The sequence below is a fragment of the Chelonia mydas genome, chromosome 2, assembly GCF_015237465.2.
Source record: "Chelonia mydas isolate rCheMyd1 chromosome 2, rCheMyd1.pri.v2, whole genome shotgun sequence".
In the NCBI taxonomy this organism is placed as follows: Eukaryota; Metazoa; Chordata; order Testudines; family Cheloniidae; genus Chelonia; species Chelonia mydas.
The window spans coordinates 102641609-102662437 of record NC_057850.1 but is presented as its reverse complement, the minus strand read 5'-3'; the positions used below and the strand labels follow the sequence as shown (position 1 = coordinate 102662437).

Here is a 20829-nt window from a genome sequence, read left to right as displayed (position 1 = left end):
TTAGCAGTGTCTGTCTATAACCCCACTCTCCTTGTGCTCCCCACTGAGGTGGGGGGAAAGGGGCTGCCAGACTGCCACTATCTAAATTCCTTCTCTACTGCAGTTCCCAGCAAGAAGAAACCAGGCAGTGGGGAAAGGACAATGGGTAGTGGACATACAGGGGCAACACATCTTGAAGAACTCACTTTACTACAAGGTCAATAACCTTTTGTTCTCTGAGGAGCGATTGTCCCTGGGTTGTGCCTGTCAGGTGTCTCATGAGTGGTGTTTCTTGAAGGAAGCAGGTGCCTGGAGTCCTATGACACAACAGATTGCGGAACTGTCCTGCTTAGAGAGGCATCAGAAGCAGCTGCTTGCACTAGTGCATAGTATCTAGTATAGGTATGTAAGGAACTCCAAGTTGCCGCTCTGCAGATGTCAGTAATAGGGACTTCTCTAAGGGAAGCTACCCATGCTGCCTGAGCAAAAGTTGACTGCATTCTCACGTGGTATCAAAGAGACATTGTTCACCTTGTAGCAGAAGTAGGATGCACACTGAGATGCATTTCAATAGCCTCTGTGAGGAGATGGCCTCTCCTTTTATATGTTCCATGAATGAGACAGAGCCAGGGAACTTCTGAAATGATTTCATTCTTTGCAGGTTAAAGGCAAGAGACTTACACGTGTCAAGCGAGTACCATGCTGCATCTTCCCAGCTACATTGAGGCATATGGTAAATCACAAGTAGTTGGATAGTTTGACTGATAGGAACCAAACCCCTAAAGCCACCTCTAAAATGTTTTAAAACTATTTACAGAGAGAAGCTGAGGAAGTCAACACAAGCACTGAAGCTGACCATGGTTGTCCAGCAGCCCCTTTTATTCCCTCAGGGCACGGCAAGGCAAGGGCACGTGTGCGGACCACACAGACACTACTAAAGAGGTTCTCTGGTCCTGAGTACATGGAGTGAATGCACAACCTGAAGTGTTTTGCACATAGAAACAACCACTCCAAGAAAAACCTGCTTTATTAAGAAAACAGAATATACAGCAGATGTACTCGAGTTGTTTTAAGTCTGGTGGTGGTAAATCCACATTTCAATTTATTCCTCAGAAATACTGTATTCTGAAGAGCACCCTGCAGAAATAAGGCAACTTGTTGGGAGTCCCTCTATTTTGGTCCATATAACTCCATACACTTTAGAACCACTGATGTTCTGCTGTGTAAGTTTTAGGGCAGGATGTTAAAAGCCTATGTAAAAGGTCCCCCACTCCTGAATGCTAAGGCTCTTTGGGGCTGGGGCCAGGGGACAGCTGGCAGATCTGCTCCTATACACACCCTCTGACCCTTCAGCTGCTTCCTTCCCCACAAAGTCCACTCCATTGGTTACGGGGAGGATTTTTCAATGGGGCAACGTTGAATTCCCTGGTGCCCACCAGCATTATTCTGGCAGAGTGGTAAGAAGAGCATTTGGGCCTTACTGCATACCTCTTTGAATACATGTTTAATAGTGCTATAAATTAAGAGCCACATTCTGAGATCCTTCCTTGCAGCAAGTAGTAACTTACTCCACAAGTACTCCCCTCCCCATTGACATCAATGAGACTCCTCAGGTAATAAGTAGCTACTCATCAAGAGAAAGAGTATCTGAATCTGGCCCCAAAGAAATACTTCAGGCCTCCAACTCCATTCCTTATTGAGTAGCCTATATCAAAAGGATTAATCATTTTACAATTACTTGTTTTTTTTAATGACATTCATGTGGTCTTCCATGATATTAGAGATATTAAGAAATTGCTGTGGGATATTTTCCCAAATCTCTTGTGTGCCTTCCCTTTACCCTCTCAACCTTCCTGGGGTGTCTTTGTCATCTTTGGGTGCCTACGTAAGATTGTGTCTGGAGTGCAGGTTGTCCAAATGATGATTCTTTGTGTGTGTATTTGTTACTTTAGTGCTTCTGTTTGACAGCTCTGGAGACTGGTATCCCGTATTTACCACTGAACAGGTACAGCAGAGTGAGTGGCAGCGCCAGCATCCTCATACTGCCCTGCCAATGGGCCTGAGCTGTGACCCAGAGGGACAATCTCCATGAGAGAGAGGTTAGTTCATATTGAGTACTCATTCATAACCTTTGGGATAAGGCTGCCAAGTAGATCCAGTTGTGGTGGTGGTGTGGTTTGTGATGTGAAAGCTTTCACACTGTGAATTGAACCAAGGGATTGAAGCAAAGCTCATTGAAAGTTAGTGAAAAAACTCCAATGGGCGTTGGATCAGGCCCTTAAACTGCCCAGCTCTTTCACAGAGCAAGCCAAATACAAGGCCAACAAAATTATCTCCTGATGACACTACACAGTATATTAGGATTTGTTTGTGCTTTTAAGGATTATGGGTCCATTCAATTTTAGTTAGTTTCTCTTGAATTAGTTTCTTTGAGGTGCAGCCTCAGATATTCCTAGAGCCTTCATTGTGTTTTTCAGTTTTTATGGACAATATTTTAGGGGAAGGTTGTACAGACTAACCAGCTGAGTCAGCAGATATGGAAGGTGTAACAAATGCAAGGGTGTGTGCCTCCCAGGAGAGCAACTTCATGCATGCTGTTGCGATGGCAGCGGTTCCTCCATGCTGAAGCTAGAGTGCATGGAGTAAAAGAGCCGGGGTACAGCCAGAGCTGAGATCAGGAAGGGCCTGTGCAGCGAGAGACAGAAGAAAAAATGGCGCACCACATCAGCCACCTATACACAGAGCAGCACAGGCCCTGGGGATGGTGTGTGTGCATATGCCAAATTACCACCCACCCTCTCTTTCTTAATGATCAAACACCAGGGTGCCTGGGGAGTGGGAGGAAAGATGGGGTCTGAAGCAGCAAATCTTCATCATACTTGCTAGAAGCTGTGCCCAGCTGCAGCTCCTTCTCCCTCTCCCTCCAGATGGGACTGGTTGGAATAACGGCATCTCTCTCCACTACTGTGTTGTGGCATGTTCCCAGTTCTTTAATTTGAGGTACAATGAACCTGGCCAGCCTCCACCCCACTTCCTTCTCTCTCCATGACAGCCAACCCACCAGACTTCCCTTTCCAGCGGCTGCACACACTGGAGGGCCTGCAAATATGGCTGGCCAGATTGAATAGAGAGGCTGAAATCTCAGATAAAAGTGAGACCAATGGACAGGTGTCTGGATCGAAGCTTTGACAATGGGAATAGGGGCAGGCAGACTGCTCAGGCAGTGGGCTGGACTAGTCAACCGAGGCTAAGCCTGGTTCTGAGGTGGTGGGAGGGGACCGGCCCCGAGGTGGAGGGGTTAGACTTTGTGGGGGTGGGAGGCAGAACAGATGGTCAAGCAGGAATGGAAGGCCAGGCTCACAGGTAGCACTGACCATGCAGCTAGGTCTCAGGAGGGCTATGAAATTGGGAGAAAAGTCATAACCTCTCTCTCTCATTTCTTACCCTCAGCAGGAGACTTATTCTGGCAGATCCCAGCTTGTTATTTTCATGGTCTCCACCCAGCTGGCATCCTGGATGGGGCCCTCGAGCACAGCTAAAGAAAGGTAATTTTTCAGAAGTTGGAGGAGAGGGGCAATGAACAGCTGTGATGAATTGATGTTATGATCAGATAACTGGGGTGTGGGAACTGATAAAGCTATTGGATAACACTGAAAACAACAAGACAAGATGTTCTTTTAATTGAGTCCTACTCCTACATTTAACATAGCATCCTGGCAACACAGAGGAGACTTAAGAGATGGAGGGAATAATTGCAGTCCTGAATCTTTGAGCCAAGCTAAGCTGTGGGGACTGGGAAAGGGAGCTTACCCTACACTATGTTGTTTTTCCTATATTAACATTGTCTGTGCTGATGTGGAAGGGGTGGGGGAGCCCATGTTCTTTCTCCTCCACAGGCAGATCACTGATAATACTTTAGGGTGGGTAGGTGGATGTTGCTGAAGAGTGAGTGCCATCCATCCCCAAACTGTACAGACTGTGCCAAGGTTCAAATGACTATGTAGTTAGAAAACAGTTGACCATATGGTTAAGGAATCAAGTGGATCCCTCTTGCCTCCTTCCCCTTCTAAGCCTGGACCTGATTTGTTGGGGCTCTGGGAGTTTCTGAAAGGACAGCAGCAGTTACAGGAAGCAGATTTTACCATCCCTTGTCTACTCTTTCTCCTGTAATGTCACAGCTAGGGAGCCAAGCTGCTGCCTACAGGATCAGAAGAGGAAGTTAGGAAATACCCTTACGGAGAAATCCTATAGAAAACTATTAAGTTTCTGTAAGTTCTTTGCACTGTCCTATAAAATGTACTAGCGAATTATAAATATGCTATAGAATTCTACAGGATGTTAAGAAACCCTATGGAAAGGATCTCTTGTCTGTATTAAATTCTGTTGGTTTTAAAGTAATTTGAAACCTTAATAAATTTCTATAGAACTTTCTTGGCTTTGTCCCTATTAAATTCTATAGACACTTTCCATAAGGATTACAAAATATGGTAATATTTTCTTTAAATCAACTAAAATGGGTTTATAAAGACCAAGTTTAGTCTCCTAGGCCATCGATAACGGCCTCCTAGTAAATGTTTATGGAAGAGCCATGCTTTTAAAAGACAATTAATAAATAAGTAGCAAATAACTTTCACTGATATTTGTTTAAGGCCCATATGCTCCTTCTCTGTGAGTAGACAGAACAGGGATCCTGCCTAGGTGTGCTTGGACAGGAGGAGTGCCTCCCCCACTGCATCATTCCCTTTGCCCTGCAGAAGCCCCTTATAAGATATCTTACAGAGTTTGAGCCCTGCAGTGTGATTGAGCACGCCCAGGGAACTGCCACTCTGCTACATCAGCCTGAGGGAATTTAGTGGGTAAGTGAACGTTGGCTCCAGAGAGCCATTTCAGGAGCAATGGCAGGTGGAACTATGGGTCCATCAGGGGCAGGAAAGAGTCAGGAGCGCCTAAGGCTGTGCAGAGGCATGGGGCCTATGCAGAGATGGCTAGAGATCTGGGGGTCCAGAGGGCTGAACCCCATTCAACGTCCATGTAAGGGAGAAGCAGAGGCAGCCTTCCTCAAAGGAGTGATCAGATAGAGAATGGTGGAGTGTCCAGTCCTGTTGATGAGAGGACCTGTGCGGTTACCCCCAGACTGCCTGATTTATCTGTCTTTTTGCCAAATGCTCCTGTTCCGGGGGCTCCCACTTCATGGTGGGGGCCTTTGGCTGAGGCTGCTTACAGCCTAGGCACTCCATTGAACATGTCAGAAACCTTTTGTCTAGAGTACAGTGTGGAGACCACAGTCAGCTGGCTGGGATATAGTTGTAATAAACAGCTTTCATGCTGTCAATTAAATGCCTCTGCTGTATGGCAGCTACTTTTTCCTTCCCCTACTTAAACCAACCAAGTGGTTTTATTCAATTACCTAAAAGGTTAATGGGCTCTGATAGCTTAGAATAGGTCCATTATGGATCTGAATGTTATATTTATCTAACCGATTGGCCACAGATTAAAAACTTGTAATTCATAGGTGTGATATCTCTAAAAGCAAGTAATTTGCAGGTACGGTGTTCTCTGTGTGACCAGCAATTTCTACTGAACAAATGCACGCAAAGATTTTCAAAAGTGGGGGCCTAAAGTTAGCCTCCTCAATCTGCATTTAGGCGTCTAGCTACGTGACTGGCAGGATTTCCAGCAGTGTTCCCAATGAAGTCAAATATATTTATAAATTAAGATGATGGGAGTTGCTGGGTATCAGAACTTTTGAAAATCTTGTGACCTACAAATGAGTTCTTTAAGGGCCTGGCCCAAAGCCCATTGAAGTCAGTGGAAGTCTTTCCATTGATTTCACTGGTCTCTTGCTCAGGCCCTAACAGTCAAACATTAGCCACCCATTTTTGATATTTGGCAGTGCAATTCTCCCTCTCACTTCAGCATAGATGTGACTTTAATTTCAAAGAAGAGTGGGAGAATCCTAGCAAATACTCTGGAACTTCTTTTTATAGTTTTGGTTTCAAGGGAACTTTTTGGAGTCTTGTAGGACATTTTTCTTTTAATTAAAACTCACATTTTTCATGCAAAATATAATTTAAGGAGCCCCCTCTGTCCCCCCCAAAAACCCTCATGGACGTGTATTTTTCAGAGTAAATGGATGTCTGTGCAATGCCAACATGAAGGATTCTAGTTTTAAATCAATCCTCCCCCTGCTTCTAGGTGTACTTGAATTTCTAGGTCTACCGGTGTTTGAATAAAATACAAAAATGTGCAAACCAAAATCGGTCTTGCAAAACTGTATGCAAGAGGACTGAGGAAACAAGCATTGGCACGGGAAAAAAATAGACCAAGACTTCAACAGCACTGTACAGACAGCTCCAAGGGCTAGGTGCGTGTATGCAGACCACACACATCCCCCTAAACAGGACAGTCAGGTGACTTTGGTGCGCTTGGGATCAGGCCCTTAGGGAAGAGCCACTGTGAGAGATGCTAAAAAAGATACCCCCCAGCCAGCGCTCTCTAAGTGGCCCTGCCACCCTGTATCGAGCAGAGCAGAGCAGGGGTCAATAGGGAAGCAGTTTCTAAGAGCCCCCCATGTAGTTAGCGGTGTCCTCTCTTTGCATCCCTGCCGCTCTCAGACACCAGAGAATGGGGGGGGTTGATTTTTAACTTGGGGGGGGGGAGTTCTCTTCCCCCCGCCTCCCAATGGCTCAGCCTCTGCCCTTCCTCTCACCTGGGCCCATGCGCGCGCGCGCAGGGCGTGTCTTCCCGCCGGCTCCTCTTCGGAAAAGCGCCCGCCCCTAGTCAGTCGCGGGGGGCAGGCAGAGCCGGCGGCGCGCTGCAGGGACCGCGGGCGGGCAAAGTTCTCTCCCGCCGCAGCACCATGGACAGCAGCCCCCTGGAGCAGCTGGACGCCGCCGGCTTCCTGCACATCTGGCAGCGCTTCGACGCCGACGGTGCGGGAGGTTCGCTCGCGCGGGGAAACTTCGCGCGGGAAGGGAGCGAGCCGCGGGGTGGGGGGGCGCTGAGTGTCGGGCGAGGCAAGGGGTCCCGGGCCTGGGAAGACGGATGAGCTGGGCGTGGGGTGGCTTTCGGTACCTGGGCTGCAGGGGGCTGTGTATGCGGGACTCCCTCGTGATGTATCTGGGGCGTGGTCCCTAGGTGTGCATGCCCCGGGCCGGAGTGATGCACCTGAGTGTGGTGCCTGAGTCTATGTCACCTTGAGCTGGGGCTTCATGTAGGTCTGTGACTTACCACGTACTTCTGTGTTGGCCAGCCGTGGCACATGTTGCTAGCGCCCCTGATAGCGCGCAGGCAGGTCGATAGCATTAACAGCCCCGTGCAGCAAGAATCAGGACAAATGTCCTCTTTGCACCCCAACGACGATTTTTTTTTTTAAAAAATCAAGTACTTGCTGAGCATCCACCAGCACTGAGTAGCTGAATCAGTCCTTCCAGGAAATCCTGAATTTCCAAGGGTTGACCTTATATACATAAGGGGGGGAAAAGTAACAATAAACTTACCTTGCAGAGAATGCACTTGGAGCACAAAACATTTGTCTACTATGTTACTACTACTGCTTCTTTTTTCCTTTTGGCCAAGACCTTTGCAATATAATAAAGAAAAATTAAAAATATTAAAATGCTAAGAATTTGAAATAAATATAACAACTCCCAACTTTAGGCGATGTGCCATAAGATAGGAAGGATGAATAGACTTATTTAGGAATAAAGGGAACATTGTCCCAACTTAGTACAGTTTCTATAAACATAAAAATGGTTCTATAGTATGTAAGTTGTGCTTAGAGTTAGAGCAATAATTATGTCTGATCAATAATGTATGTTTTAATTGTGTTTAGACAATGGTTACATAGAGGGGAAGGAGCTTGATAATTTTTTTCATCATCTGCTGAAGAAACTGGGCACATCTGTAAGTACTTCCCAAATTACATGCATATGAAGATAAGCACAATTGCATTTTAAAAGGTTTTGTACTTTTTGCTCTGTGACTACTAGTTTCCTTAGTGAGAGCAAAGATAAAAGGTTTTATTTTCTCCTAGCAACAACAGGTGCTAGGAGAAACAGGTGCAATAACTCTACCAGTATTAGAGCTGTTTATTTTCAGTCCAACATCTGTTACTCACTCCAAGGTTATAATTGTGGCACAAACCAAATCTCCTCTTTGAAAGCTTGGAGGAAAATCTATTTAGATGAATAAAAATGGAACTAAAGCTCTTTAATACAGAATTTAGTCTTGGAGGGGAAAGTAACAAGTATTTATGCTTGATTCAAACCAGTGCTGGTTTGTTAATATGATCACTGACTTTGGAAATAAAACTACCATAGAATTCTTCCTGCATTAATTTTAACCAATGCTTATGAAAAGTTATGCCTTCATTCTTAGAACTGGCTAAAGGATAAACATATGAGTCAAACATATTGCTCATAAGATCAAGACTTGTGTATATTTGTTTAGTTTGGTTTGGTTTGGTTTGGGTTTGGTTTTTTTGTTGCTCTGTTTCATGCTATTTATCAGTGCTTCTCATCTTATGCTGTCCACAAATCAAAATGTACAAAAAGTTTTATGTTAAAATCTCCCTTTCCCCTTTATCTTCAGTTCATACTTTGTCTTTGAATGTCACTATGTGCCAGAGAGAACTTCTGCCACTGAATATATCTGTCCTAGAATTTGCACAAAGATTACATTTAAAAAATTATATTTTCACTACATGGTCAAATACAAGAGAAAAAAAAAGTCAGCATCTCTTAAAATAGAAGAAATGGACACAAAGCAAATAAATGTGAAGCAACGCCATTAAATAAAAACAGATAATAAAACAGGAAAAACAGGCTAGTTAAATCTGAACAGATTTCTGACTGCAACGTGCAAAATTAAGAATGCGGGTCTTATATACTCCAATTTGTAATTATTCTAAACAAAAAGGAACTTTTGTTTCATTTGCAAAACGAATAGTTTTATTATGAAATATTGCTTGCATGTATAGAAAAGTCTATTTAGAATTTAGATAGAAATTGCATAAAGGCAGAGAGGATTCAGAGATGAGGAACGAGAATGATTATGGATATTGAAAAATTCATGTGAAGAGAGGTTGAAAAGACTGTGATTATTTATTTTAAAAAGGAGATGAAATTGAAGGCTTCCATTCTCCCTGTTTCATAACATAAGAAAAAAGGGCATTCAATGAAAGGTGGCATATTCAAAACTGATAAAAGTATAATTTCACACAATGCAGATTTTGACTAGAACTCATTGCCATCGGATGTTATCAAGACCAAGAACCTAGCAATATTCAAAGAGGGATCAACATTTATATAGATAAGACTATCTAGATTTATAACAATGCTAAAGAAAGTATTGGAAGGGATATGAGACTTCAAGCTTCGGTGTTTAAGCCAACCTTTAATTATGAGGTGTTAGGAGAAGAATTTTATCGTGCAGATTATCTGATGTTTGCCTGCTGTGGGGTTTCTTGCACCGTCTTCTGAAGTCTCTGGTGCTGGCCACTGTAGTACTGGACTAGATGGGCCATGAGACTGCTGCAGTATAGCAAGTCCTATGTTTCCGTGATTAGGTATTGCACACAGAGGTCTATGTGAAGTCTGTTTTGACTTGAAATAGGGCATTACATACCAAAACAGTAGTGCACAGAAACTAGCACGTACAGGGTTCATAATGAAACATATTTTTCCCTCTGTTCAAGAAGGTACATAATGACAACTCTCATTATTGCCAAAAGTTGTATGTTCAAATGATTTAATTTAAATCAGCCTGCTTTTCCTTTCTGCATCTCTCATTTTCTATATCTACTGTTGCTATTATAAGAAAAAGTTTCACATAAATAAAAACCCTCTGAATTAAATTTAAGGAACAGATTATGCCACACTTACTCATATGGAGAGTAGTATCTTGCTTTGCACAGGAGTCTGAATAAAATCAGTGGGACCAGTAAGGGGCTACTTAATAGTGAGGGTGCCAGTATGTGGCCCTTAGACAATATGATCATGCGTTGACTTACATCCCTTCCCCTGATATCCACCATTCAAGAAGGATGTTGACAGATTGGAGAAGGTTCAGAGAAGAGCCACAAGAATTATTAAAGTTTTAGAAAACATGCCTTATGCTGATAGACTCAAGGAGCTCAATCTATTTAGTGTAACACAGAGAAGTGTAAGGGATGACTTGATTACAATCTATAAGTACCTACATGGAGAGCAAATATTTAATAATGGGCTTGTTGATCTAGCAGAGAAAAGTGTAACACAATCCAGTGGCTGGAAGTTGAAGCTAGACAAATTCATAATGGAAATTAGGCATAAATTTTTAATGGTGAGAGTAGTCTGGAACAATTTACCTAAGGTCACAGTGGATTCTCCATCCCAACATGACAATTTTTAAACCAACGTTGGATGTTTATCAAGAAGATATGCTCCAGGGATCGTTTTGGGGAAGTTCTATGGTCTGTGTTATAATCTGACCTCCTGTGTATGATCACAATGGTCCCTTCTGGCCTTGCAATCTATCGTCTATTTTCAATTCTAATTGTTTAACTAAGGGCAAAATTATCTCAAATCTGTAGGGCAGTATTCAGTCTCATTATTCTGCTTTTCTTGCCTGGCTGGATCTCCCATTGTGGCTACTGAGAAATACTGAGGCTGAGTAAGTCTGAGAGTAGAATTTTGTGCTTTGTTTGGAAGCTCCTTAGGGGAAAGGACTCTTAAGCATCGTGAGCATTGTAGCACTATATATGAATGACTTATTTTTGTATAATTATCATATAACATTATGTTTACCCACCGTTTTTCTTTCTGTACACATCACCTATTGGTTAGTCTCTAAGGTGCCACTAGTACTCCTTTTCTTATCACCTATTCTGTACATGCTTCCTACTGATGTGTGAAGAACCCCTTCCCACAGTGGAAAAGTCAAGGCCCCCCTGGAACTATTTTTCATTACTCTAAAGAAACACATGGCCTACTGATATCAGCACAGGACTGGGAGTTAGGATCTCTGCATTTTAATCCTAGTTTTGACACTGATTCCTTTTATGGGCACTTAACCTCTATGCCTCTTCTACACTCTGGTACAGAGAGACAATAACACTTAATGACATACCTTGCAGACACATTACAAGGATTAATTAGTTACTATTTCTAAAGTGCTATACAAGTGATAAATAACATTATCAGCTCTGGAAGTTGTCTCTGCTTGAATAGTGAACAGTTTCATAATTATATTTTTTCAACCTCAGCTCTCTAAGCTATTATTTTCCCCTAATGACCACTGTAGTCTGCAACTCTGTTATTTTTCCCAGCTACATCTTCGTCTGACATTAAATGCAAGAGCATCAAAGCAGCTGGGGAAACAATTAAAGACAGAGTCTATGAGCCACTTGAGAATCAGATTTGTGGATTACGATCACTGGGCAAGAAAGAGGATTCAGAATGTGTCACTAGTGGAGATGGGTCCAAACCAAAGTCTTGAATCTAAATATCTTTGAACTTTTGGGGGTGTTCTGAAATAAAGGAAGATATGAATTTTGCAAAGGGCCCCTAACTGTATAATGGGCCAAACCCAATCCCAGATCCAACCCCTTTTTCCTTATCTAAATTTGAAAAGCTATCAGGTCACACAGTTCTACCATAACTCCTTTGATTTGCAAGTAGATGTAGCTTAATGGTCCACTTCACCTTGAATCGTCCCTTGAAATATGTTACCTACTTATGCTAAACAATCTCTTCAAACCTTGTATTTAACAGTGACACTTCAAGTTAGTTTCCCAGGGCTGAAGAAGAGCTCTGTGTAAGTTCAAAAGCTTGTAGTGACAGCTTCCCTTGTAACTTTTAGCCCAGTTACTAGCGTATTCATCTGGATGTGGGAGACCTGGGTTCCATGTTTCCCCCTTCCCTTCCTGATGTGGAGCAAGGATCTGAAGGTGGGTTTTCCCAGTTTAAAGGTGAGTGCTCTAACCACTGAGCTATGGAATAGTCTGATGTGGAGCTCTCGCCTATTGAAGCTGGTTCACTGTGGACAAATCGTTAAATATGCACTTGGCCAGAGAGAGAAGTGAAAGGAACCATTGTCCAGTGGTTAGGGCACTCACCTGAGAGGCGGGAAACTCATGTTCAAGTCCCTGTTCCCCATCAAGCAGAGGGGAGAACTGAACCTAGGTCTTCCATAGCATGGATGAGTGACCTAGAGGTTAGAAGGGAGGCTGCCTCCTCCTTCACCGATCCATTGTGTGCGTTTGCGTGTACTCTGACAGTGCCTACTGAAGTGGGCCCTGTATACGACACAGGGGAGGGAACACTTAGTTTAAGGATCCTGCGGGAGCTTATGCTTGATGCTGCTGCCCTGCCCAGTGATGGGGTGCACTAGGGGAAGGGATTACTTGCACCATCTCAACACATTCACGCTAGTGGACTCAGCTATGATATAGATGGCTGCACTTCTGGAGCACTCCTGCCCAGAAGCCTAAGCCTAGTGAAGCAGGGGAGGGCATAATCATGTTATCTCCTCAGTGCACCAGTCTGACTGGATGGACTCATGCCTATGCTAAACCTGTAGAATGATAGAGCACACTCCCCACAAAGCCCCAAAGGCATTATGCCTGCTCTTAGCCTCCATAGCCTTGTTGTAATTGTGTGCTTCCTCCCACAATTTGTTATTTGAAATAGATCCCTTCAGGTGTTCAGACATTAAGTAGTAAGTCATATGAATTAAGGCTTATATCCAAAATATGAACTAGCCTCAAAGCCACCCCAGTACAATCTTTCCTTTCCACTTTCCCAAAGAGTCACTGGTAGAAAAGAACATCACAGAATGACTGAAATCTGGGCTCTGGTGATTAGGGGAAACAAGAAGTCGAAAACTCCTAATTGAATGAAAACACCCTTCCTGCATCCCTCTCCAGACTAAACCAGTGGCCTATTAGCTCAAGCACCTCAGCAGATCTCAGCTATTGCATATATATATTCATGTATATATTTGACATATCTTTTGTCAACTTTGACTGCCTGGACCTATTCCTTTTTCTGTTCCTTAGTTTTAAGGCAAGACATTGCATGTATTTAGAAGTCTCTGCAAAAACAAGCTAAGAATACTGTTGGGAACAAAAAATAGACAAAAATGAATGTTTTCTATATTCAAAGTCATGCCTAAAGAAGACCAGGCTAGAGAAAATAAGCAGAACAGCAAGCTTGTCAAAAGCCAAGCCATGCAAACTAAAAGGTGTAAGATCCTTGCTTGACCGATAAAGTCTGCTGCAGGAAAAAAACATTTCCCATGTGTGAACTGGTGATTGATATCGAAAGAGGAAGAGGAATGAGTGTAAATCCAAGACACTGCAGCAGGGGTGGGCAAACTACGGCCCTCCAGATGTTTTAATCCGGCCCTCGAGCTCCCATCGGCTCCCGCTCCACGTGGCTACCAGAAGCAGTGGTATGTCCCGCCTCCGGCTCCTACATGTAGGGTCAGCCAAGGGGCTCTGCAAGCTGCCCCAGCAGCTCTCATTCACTGGGAACTGCAGCCAATGGGAGGCGCCTGTAGACAGGGCAGCGCACAGAGCTGCCTGGCTGTGTCTCCATGTAGAAGCCGGCGGGGGGGACATGCCGCTGCTTCTGGGAGCTGCTTGAGGTAAGCACTGCCCAGAGCCTGCATCCCTGACTCCCTCCTGCACCCCAACCCCCTGCCCCAGCCCTGATCCCCCTCCTGCCCTCCAAACCCCTGGGTCCCGACCTGGAGCCCCCTCCTGTACCCCAAAACCCCAGAGCCCACATCCCCAGCCAGACCCCTCACTCCCCCACACCCCAGCCCCCCATTTCGTGAGTTTTCATGGACCGCCATACAATTTCCATAACCAGACGTGGCCCTTGGGCCAAAAAGTTTGCCCACCCCTGCACTACAGTGATGGGGGGTATAGAAAATGTTAAACTAAATAAAGGGCCAAATTCTCCACTGGCACAACTCCCCTGTAATCACTGGAGTTATTCCAGTGGAGAATTTGGCCCAGTATATGCAGGAGTACATTACATTCCAACTAACTTTAAAATTTTCTAGTTTTAAATCTCTCTTCCTCTTTCTCTGGTAGTTTAACTAAAATAAAGAAACCAATACATTATATTTTTTAAAATGTAATATTTAAGGAACTAAGACTAATATAGAAAAGATGCTTGTTCTAAAGTTAAAATATATATTGTCACAGTGCAAGGCCACTGCATCTGTGTTCCCTCTCCATAGTCCAGTGAGAGCACCCACTCTCAGGCCTTTGGCTCGCCAGTAGTCTCCTCTCTTGGGAAGAGACATGTGTCTCACTCCCTCCTGGCTGGGATTATTTCCTGGCTGCACAATTCACTGCCTGCACCATGAGTTCCCCAGCAAGTCAAACTGCCTAAGCAGGTCTGCTTTGTTTTTCTCCTCACAGGCTATAAAAAGCGTAATTGCCCACAGTTATACAATACCACACAGCTTTCCTAAGCAAGCATAGTTATTCTTAAGGTGAAAGCATTAGAGAAAATATATTAAAGTATTAAAAGAACTTACACCCATGCTAATTAGCTTACTAGAGATCACCCCCGAATCTTTCAGCCTCACCTAGGGCTTGTTCTGCAGCCATAGGTTCATAACAACTATTAGCTCAGAATAAGCACACCCATGAATCTTAGAGTCACTCCTACCATTTGGGCCTCTGACCTTGTCCTCATGTAATGGGTGATCAGCAGACAAAAGTTCCCCTCCTCAGGGCAGAGCTTCAAAAGGCTGAGCTCTTGCATAACCTGAGGGGGTAACATTTGTATGCGCCTCCCCCTTGAGATTTCCTGGGAAACCACTTAATTTTAAAAGTTCACATGGTTTCAAGTAGTCCTTTGAAGCTCATAACGCTTCCCCAAATTTAAGTTAGTCATGTTTCCCGCCTAACAAGTTACATACAGTCCCACAATAATACCTTAACATTTGCATTTTTAATACAGTAAACTCCTAAAATACTTAAACTTACTTCTGTAGGGTTTGTCTGGGATACTGCTGGAAGTTGCCATTTCTGTCATATGTATATAAGTCCTGATTTCCAGCGTGACTTTAGTTCCATTTTTGTGCTCTCTGTTTTTTTTGAGTGGAAATACCTACTGGTTCGTTTTCCACCCACAATCAATTGTAGACACAGTTGGTAAGAGCTGGTACACAGCCGGCCGTACCGGCAGGGCCACTGATGATGGGGGCCAAAACGGGCAGCTTCTCAAGGGCCCGGCACTTTAAATCACCCACAGAGCCCTGGTGCTCCCGGCTGCCACCGCACCAGCAGCCAGAGCCCCAGGCCCTTTAAATCGCTGCCAGAGCCCCGGGGTAGCGGTAGCAACGGCCGAGAGACCTGGGCCCTTTAAATTGCCACTGGAGCTCCAGGTGGAGCAGGCCATGCAGCGCTGAAGAGCTGGCTGGGGGAGTGTAGCCCCAGCCCTGCCCCTTCTGCTCAAGGGCCCCACCCTTTCTGGGGCCCTTGAGCCACCCCCCCAACCTTGCTCAGGACCCCGGCTGCCCTGCATACCGTAAGTCCCTTAAGTTACTTTCACCCCTGCAGGTGGTCATATATATGCCTAAGATTTGTGGAGAAATAAATTGGGCCATCAAATATTTGTGCCCACAATTTGTGGGTGCAAGTAGAAGGCTAGCTTTTTTTAAAAAGAGGCTATTGTAGGTACTCTGCATAGGGGCACTTAGCATATGGCAGATTCAGGCTCTCACATGAGTTCAGTTCTCACTGGCTTCTGTGGGGGCTGCATTGACTAAGATCTCAATCCTGCATCTGGCTCCATGTGGACACAGGGCTTTGCATGCATGGAGCCTGTTAAAGGATCAGATCCTAAGGCCTGGTCTACACTAGGAGTTGAGGTCGAATTTAGCAGCGTTATCTCGATTTAACCCTGCACCCATCCACACGACGAAGCCCTTTTTTTCGTCTTAAATGGCTCTTAAAATCAATTTCTTTACTCCATCCCCGACGAGGGGATTAGCGCTGAAATCGGCCTTGCCAGGTCGAATTTGGGGTAGTGTGGATGCAATTCGACAGTATTGGCCTCCAGAAGCTATCCCAGAGTGCTCAGTTGTGACTGCTCTGGACAGCGCTCTCAACTCAGATGCACTGGCCAGGTATACGTGAAAAGGCCCGTGAACTTTTGAATCTCATTCCCTGTTTGGCCAGCATGGCAAGCTCACCTGCACAGGTCACCATGCAGAGCCCTTCATCACAGGAGACCATGCAGTCCCAGAATTGCTGAAGAGCTCCAGCATGGACCGAATGGGAGTACGGGATCTGATTGCTGTATGGTGAGACGAATCCGTGCTGGCAGAATTCCGTTCGAAAAGACGAAATGCCAAAATATTTGAAAAAATCTCCAATGGCATGAAGGACAGAGGCTATAACAGGGACCCGCAGCAGTACCATGTGAAAATTAAGGAACTCAGGCAAGTCTACCAAAAAACCAGAGAGGCAAACGGCTGCTCCGGTTCAGAGCCCCAGACATGCTGCTTCTATGATGAGCTGCATGCCATTCTAGGGGGTGAATCCACCACTTCCCCAACCCTGTGCTTTGACTCCATCCCAGGAGTGGGAGGCAACATGGAAGCGGGTTTTGGGGGCGAAGAAGATGATGATGAGGAGGAGGTTGTAGATAGCTCACAGCAAGGAAGCGGAGAAACCGGTTTCCCCAACAGCCAGGATCTGTTTATCACCCTGGACCTGGAGCCAGTACTCCCCGAACCCACCCAAGGCGGGCTCCGGACCCTGAAGGTGGAGAAGGGACCTCTGGTGAGTGTACCTTTGTAAATATTATACATGGTTTAAAAACAAGCGTGTTTAATGATTAATTTGCCCTGGCATTCACGGCCAGTACAGCTACTGGAAAAGTCTGTTAATGTGTCTGGGGATAGAGTGGAAATCCTCCAGGAACATCTCCATAAAGCTCTCCTGGATGTACTCCCAAACCCTTTGCAAAAGGTTTCTGGGGAGGGCAGCCTTATTCCGTCCTCCGTGGTAGGACACTTTACTACACCAGGCCAGTAGCATGTAGTCAGGAATCATTGCAGAACAAAGCATGGCAGCGTATGGTCCCGGTGTTTGCTGGCATTCAAACAACATCTGTTCTTTATCTCTCTGTGTTACCCTCAGGAGAGTGATGTCATTCATGGTCACCTGGTTGAAAGTGGGTGGTTTTAGTAAGCAGACATTCAGAGGTGCCTGTTCCTGCTGGGCTGTTTGCCTGTGGCTGCACAGAAATCTTCCCTGCTGTTAGCCATGCGGGGGAGGTGGGGGGTGGGGGGAAGGGAGGGATGAAGCCATCATCCCAGAGAATTGGGTGTGTGGGGGTGGGGGTTAGTTGGGTTTCTGTTGCACATGAACCCGGAAACCGCAGCCCCTCCTTTTAAATTGCCAACCCATTTTTAATGGCCAACCCAAAGGCTACTTCGTATGGGAAATGAGGGCGCTGCTGTTTGAAGCCATTCCCACATGTTATGAAGGTTAAAGAAGCCAAAAGATTGTGGCTTACCATGGCTGCGTGCAAGCCGAATTCTGCTGCCCAGCCCTGCGTGAGTGATCTCTCACACCAAACCGGCATACCCTCAATAAGAGGCAAAATGCGACCTTGTAATGAAAGCACATGTGCTATGTAATGTTAACAGCAAGGTTTACTGTGAAAGAGTGTACCCATTGTTCTATAAAATGTGTCTTTTTAACTACCACTCTCCCTTTTTTTTCCCTCCACCAGCTGCATATGTTTCTCCTTCCCAGAGGCTAGCAAAGATTAGAAGGCAAAAAAAAACGCATTCGCGATGAAATGTTCTCTGACCTCATGCTGTCCTCCCACACTGACCGAGCACAGCAAAATTCGTGGAGGCAGACAATCTCAGAGTGCAGGAAAACACAATATGACCGTGAGGAGAGGTGGCGGGCTGAAGATGGTAGGTGGCGTCAGCTTGCTGAAAGAAGGCAGGAGTCAATGCTCAGGCTGCTGGAGGATCAAACTCATATGCTCCAGCGTATGGTTGAGCTGCAGGAAAGGCAGGAGGAGCACAGACCGCAGCTGCAGCCTCTGTGTAACCAACTGCCCTCCTCCCCAAGTTCCATAGCCTCCCCACCCAAGTGCCCAAGAATGCGGTGCAGGGGCCTCCGGCCACCAAGCCACTCCACCCCAGAGGATTGCCCAAGCAACAGAAGGCTGGCATTCAATAAGTTTTAAAGTTTTAAAGTTTTTAAGTGCTGTGTGGCCTTGTCCTTCCCTCCTCCACCACCCCTCCTGGGCTACCTTGGCAGTTATCCCCCTATTTGTGTGATGAATTAATAAAGAATGCATGAATGTGAAGCAACAATGACTTTATTGCCTCTGCAAGCAGCGATCGAAGGTGGGAGCGGAGGTTGCTTAGCTTACAGGAAAGTAGAGTGAACCCGGGGGCAGTTTCCATCAAGGAGAAACAAACAGAACTTTCACACCGTAGCCTGGCCAGTCATTAAACTGGTTTTCAAAGCTTCTCTGATGTGCACCGTGCCCTCCTGTACTCTTTTAACCGCCCTGGTGTCTGGCTGCACGTAATCAGTGGCCAGGCAATTTGCCTCAACCTCCCACCCCACCATAAACGTCTCCCCCTTACTCTCACAGATATTGTGGAGCACACAGCAAGCAGTAATAACAGTGGGAATATTGATTTTGCTGAGGTCTAAGCGAGTCAGTAAACTGCACCAGCACGCTTTTAAACGCCCAAATGCACATTCTACCACCATTCTGCACAGCCTATAGTTGAACAGCTCCTGACTACTGTCCAGGCTGCTTATGTACGGCTTCATGAGCCGTGGCATTAAGGAGTAGGCTGGGTCCCCAAGGATAACTATAGGCATTTCAACATCCCCAACAATTATTTTCTGGTCTGGAAAGTAAGTCCCTTGCTGCAGCTGTTGAAACAGACTAGAGTTCCTGAAGATGCGAGCATCCTGTAGCTTTCCCGACCATCCCACGTTGATGTTGGTGAAACGTCCCTTGTGATCCACCAGTGCTTGCAGCACCATTGAAAAGTACCCCTTGCGTTTTATGTACTTGCCGGCTTGATGCTCCGGTGCCAAGATAGGTATATGGGTTCCGTCTATGGCCCCACCACAGTTAGGGAATCCCATTGCAGCAAAGCCATTCACTATGACCTGCACATTTCCCACAGTCACTACCCTTGATATCAGCTCAGTGATTGCGTTGGCTACTTGCATCACAGCAGCCCCCACAGTAGATTTGCCCGCTCCAAATTGATTCCCGATCGACCGGTAGCTGTCTGGCATTGCAAGCTTCCAGAGGGCTATCGCCACTCGCTTCTCAACTGTGAGGGCTGCTCTCATCTTGGTATTCTTGCGCTTCAGGGCAGGGGAAAGCAAGTCACAAAGTTCCATGAAAGTGCCCTTACGCATGCGAAAGTTTCGCAGCCACTGGGAATCGTCCCAAACCTGCAACACTGTGTGGTCCCACCAGTGTGTGTTTCCCGGGCCCAGAATCTGCATTCCATGCCATGAACCTGCCCAACTGACACCATGATGTGCACATTGCAGGGGCCCGTACTTTGTGAGAAGTCTATGTTCATTTCCTCATTACTCTCGTCACTGCGCTGTAGTCGCCTCCTGCTCGCCTGGTTTCGCTTTTCTTGCAGGTTATGGTTCTGCATATCCTGCTGGATAATGCACGCGGTGTTTATAGTGCTCATAATTGCTGCGGTGATATGAGCGGGCTCCATGTTCCCAGTGCTATGGCTTCTGCACTGAAAAAAGGCATGAAATGATTGTCTGCTGTTGCTCTGACGGAGGGAGGGGCGACTGACAACATGGCTTACAGGGAATTAAAATCAACAAAGGGGGTTGCTTTGCATCAAGGAGAAATAGAATGGCCCCCTCAAGGATAGAACTCAAAACCCTGGGTTTAGCAGGCAGTTGATTTCACGGAGGGAGGGAGGGAGGAGAAAATGAATGCAAAACAAATCTGGTCTATTTCTTGTTTTGATCCACTTCATCTATCTTTATACATCTTGCTGGCAGCAGATGGTACAGTACGACTGCTAGCCATTGTCATCTCCTGGGTGCTCGGCAGAAGACGGTGCAGTATGACTGCTGGCCATCGTCATCTCCTGGCTGCTCATTAGAAGACCGTGCAGAACAACTGCCGGCAGGACTGAATCGCCATGAGACAAAACTTAAAAGGGAAATGATCTGGCTGAGTCACTCCTATGTCTGCCCAGGCACCCGTGACCGACCTCACCGAGGTCGGCTAAAAGAGCACCGTGGAGTACGGCAACAATGGCTACCAGTCATACTGCACTGTCTGCTGCCAAGAGGCAATGAGCTGCTGCTGTCTAGCAATGCAGTACCATGTCTGCCCGCACCCAGGAGACATACAGTGACGGTGAACTGAGCGGGCTCCATGCTTGCTGTAGTATGGCGTCTGCAAGGGTAACCCAGGAAAAAAGGCGCGAAACAATTGTCTGCGGTTGCTTTCACGGAGGGAGGGAGGGAAGGGGGGGCCTGACAACATGTACCCAGAACCACCCGCAACAATGTTTTTGCCCCATCAGGCATTGGGATTTCTACCCAGAAGTCAAATGGGTGGCGGAGGCTGCAGGAACTGCGGGATAGCTACCCACAGTGCAACGCTCCTTAAGTCGATGGTTGCCTCGATACTGTGGACACACTTCACCGACTAAATGCACTTAGAGCATTTGTGTGGGGACACGCACAATCTACTGTATAAAAATGCTTTCTACAAAACCTACTTCTATACATTTGAACAAATTTCGTAGTGTAGACATACCCCAAGTGAGGTCTGAATTAGTCCAAGGATTTGT

The 20829-nt window shown here is 45.8% G+C and overlaps 1 protein-coding gene across 1 annotated transcript in view; it reads left to right on the top strand.

The window, feature by feature from the left end:
- Nucleotides 1-6712: 6712 nt before the first annotated feature.
- Nucleotides 6713-20829, top strand: part of SCGN (secretagogin, EF-hand calcium binding protein) — a 59914-nt gene continuing 45797 nt past the window's right edge. Inside the window, exons 1-2 of the mRNA XM_037893023.2 lie at nucleotides 6713-6911; nucleotides 7814-7884. Coding sequence (XP_037748951.1) covers nucleotides 6839-6911; nucleotides 7814-7884 — 144 coding nt within the window. The 5' untranslated portion in view covers nucleotides 6713-6838. The remainder of the gene's footprint in view (nucleotides 6912-7813; nucleotides 7885-20829) is intronic.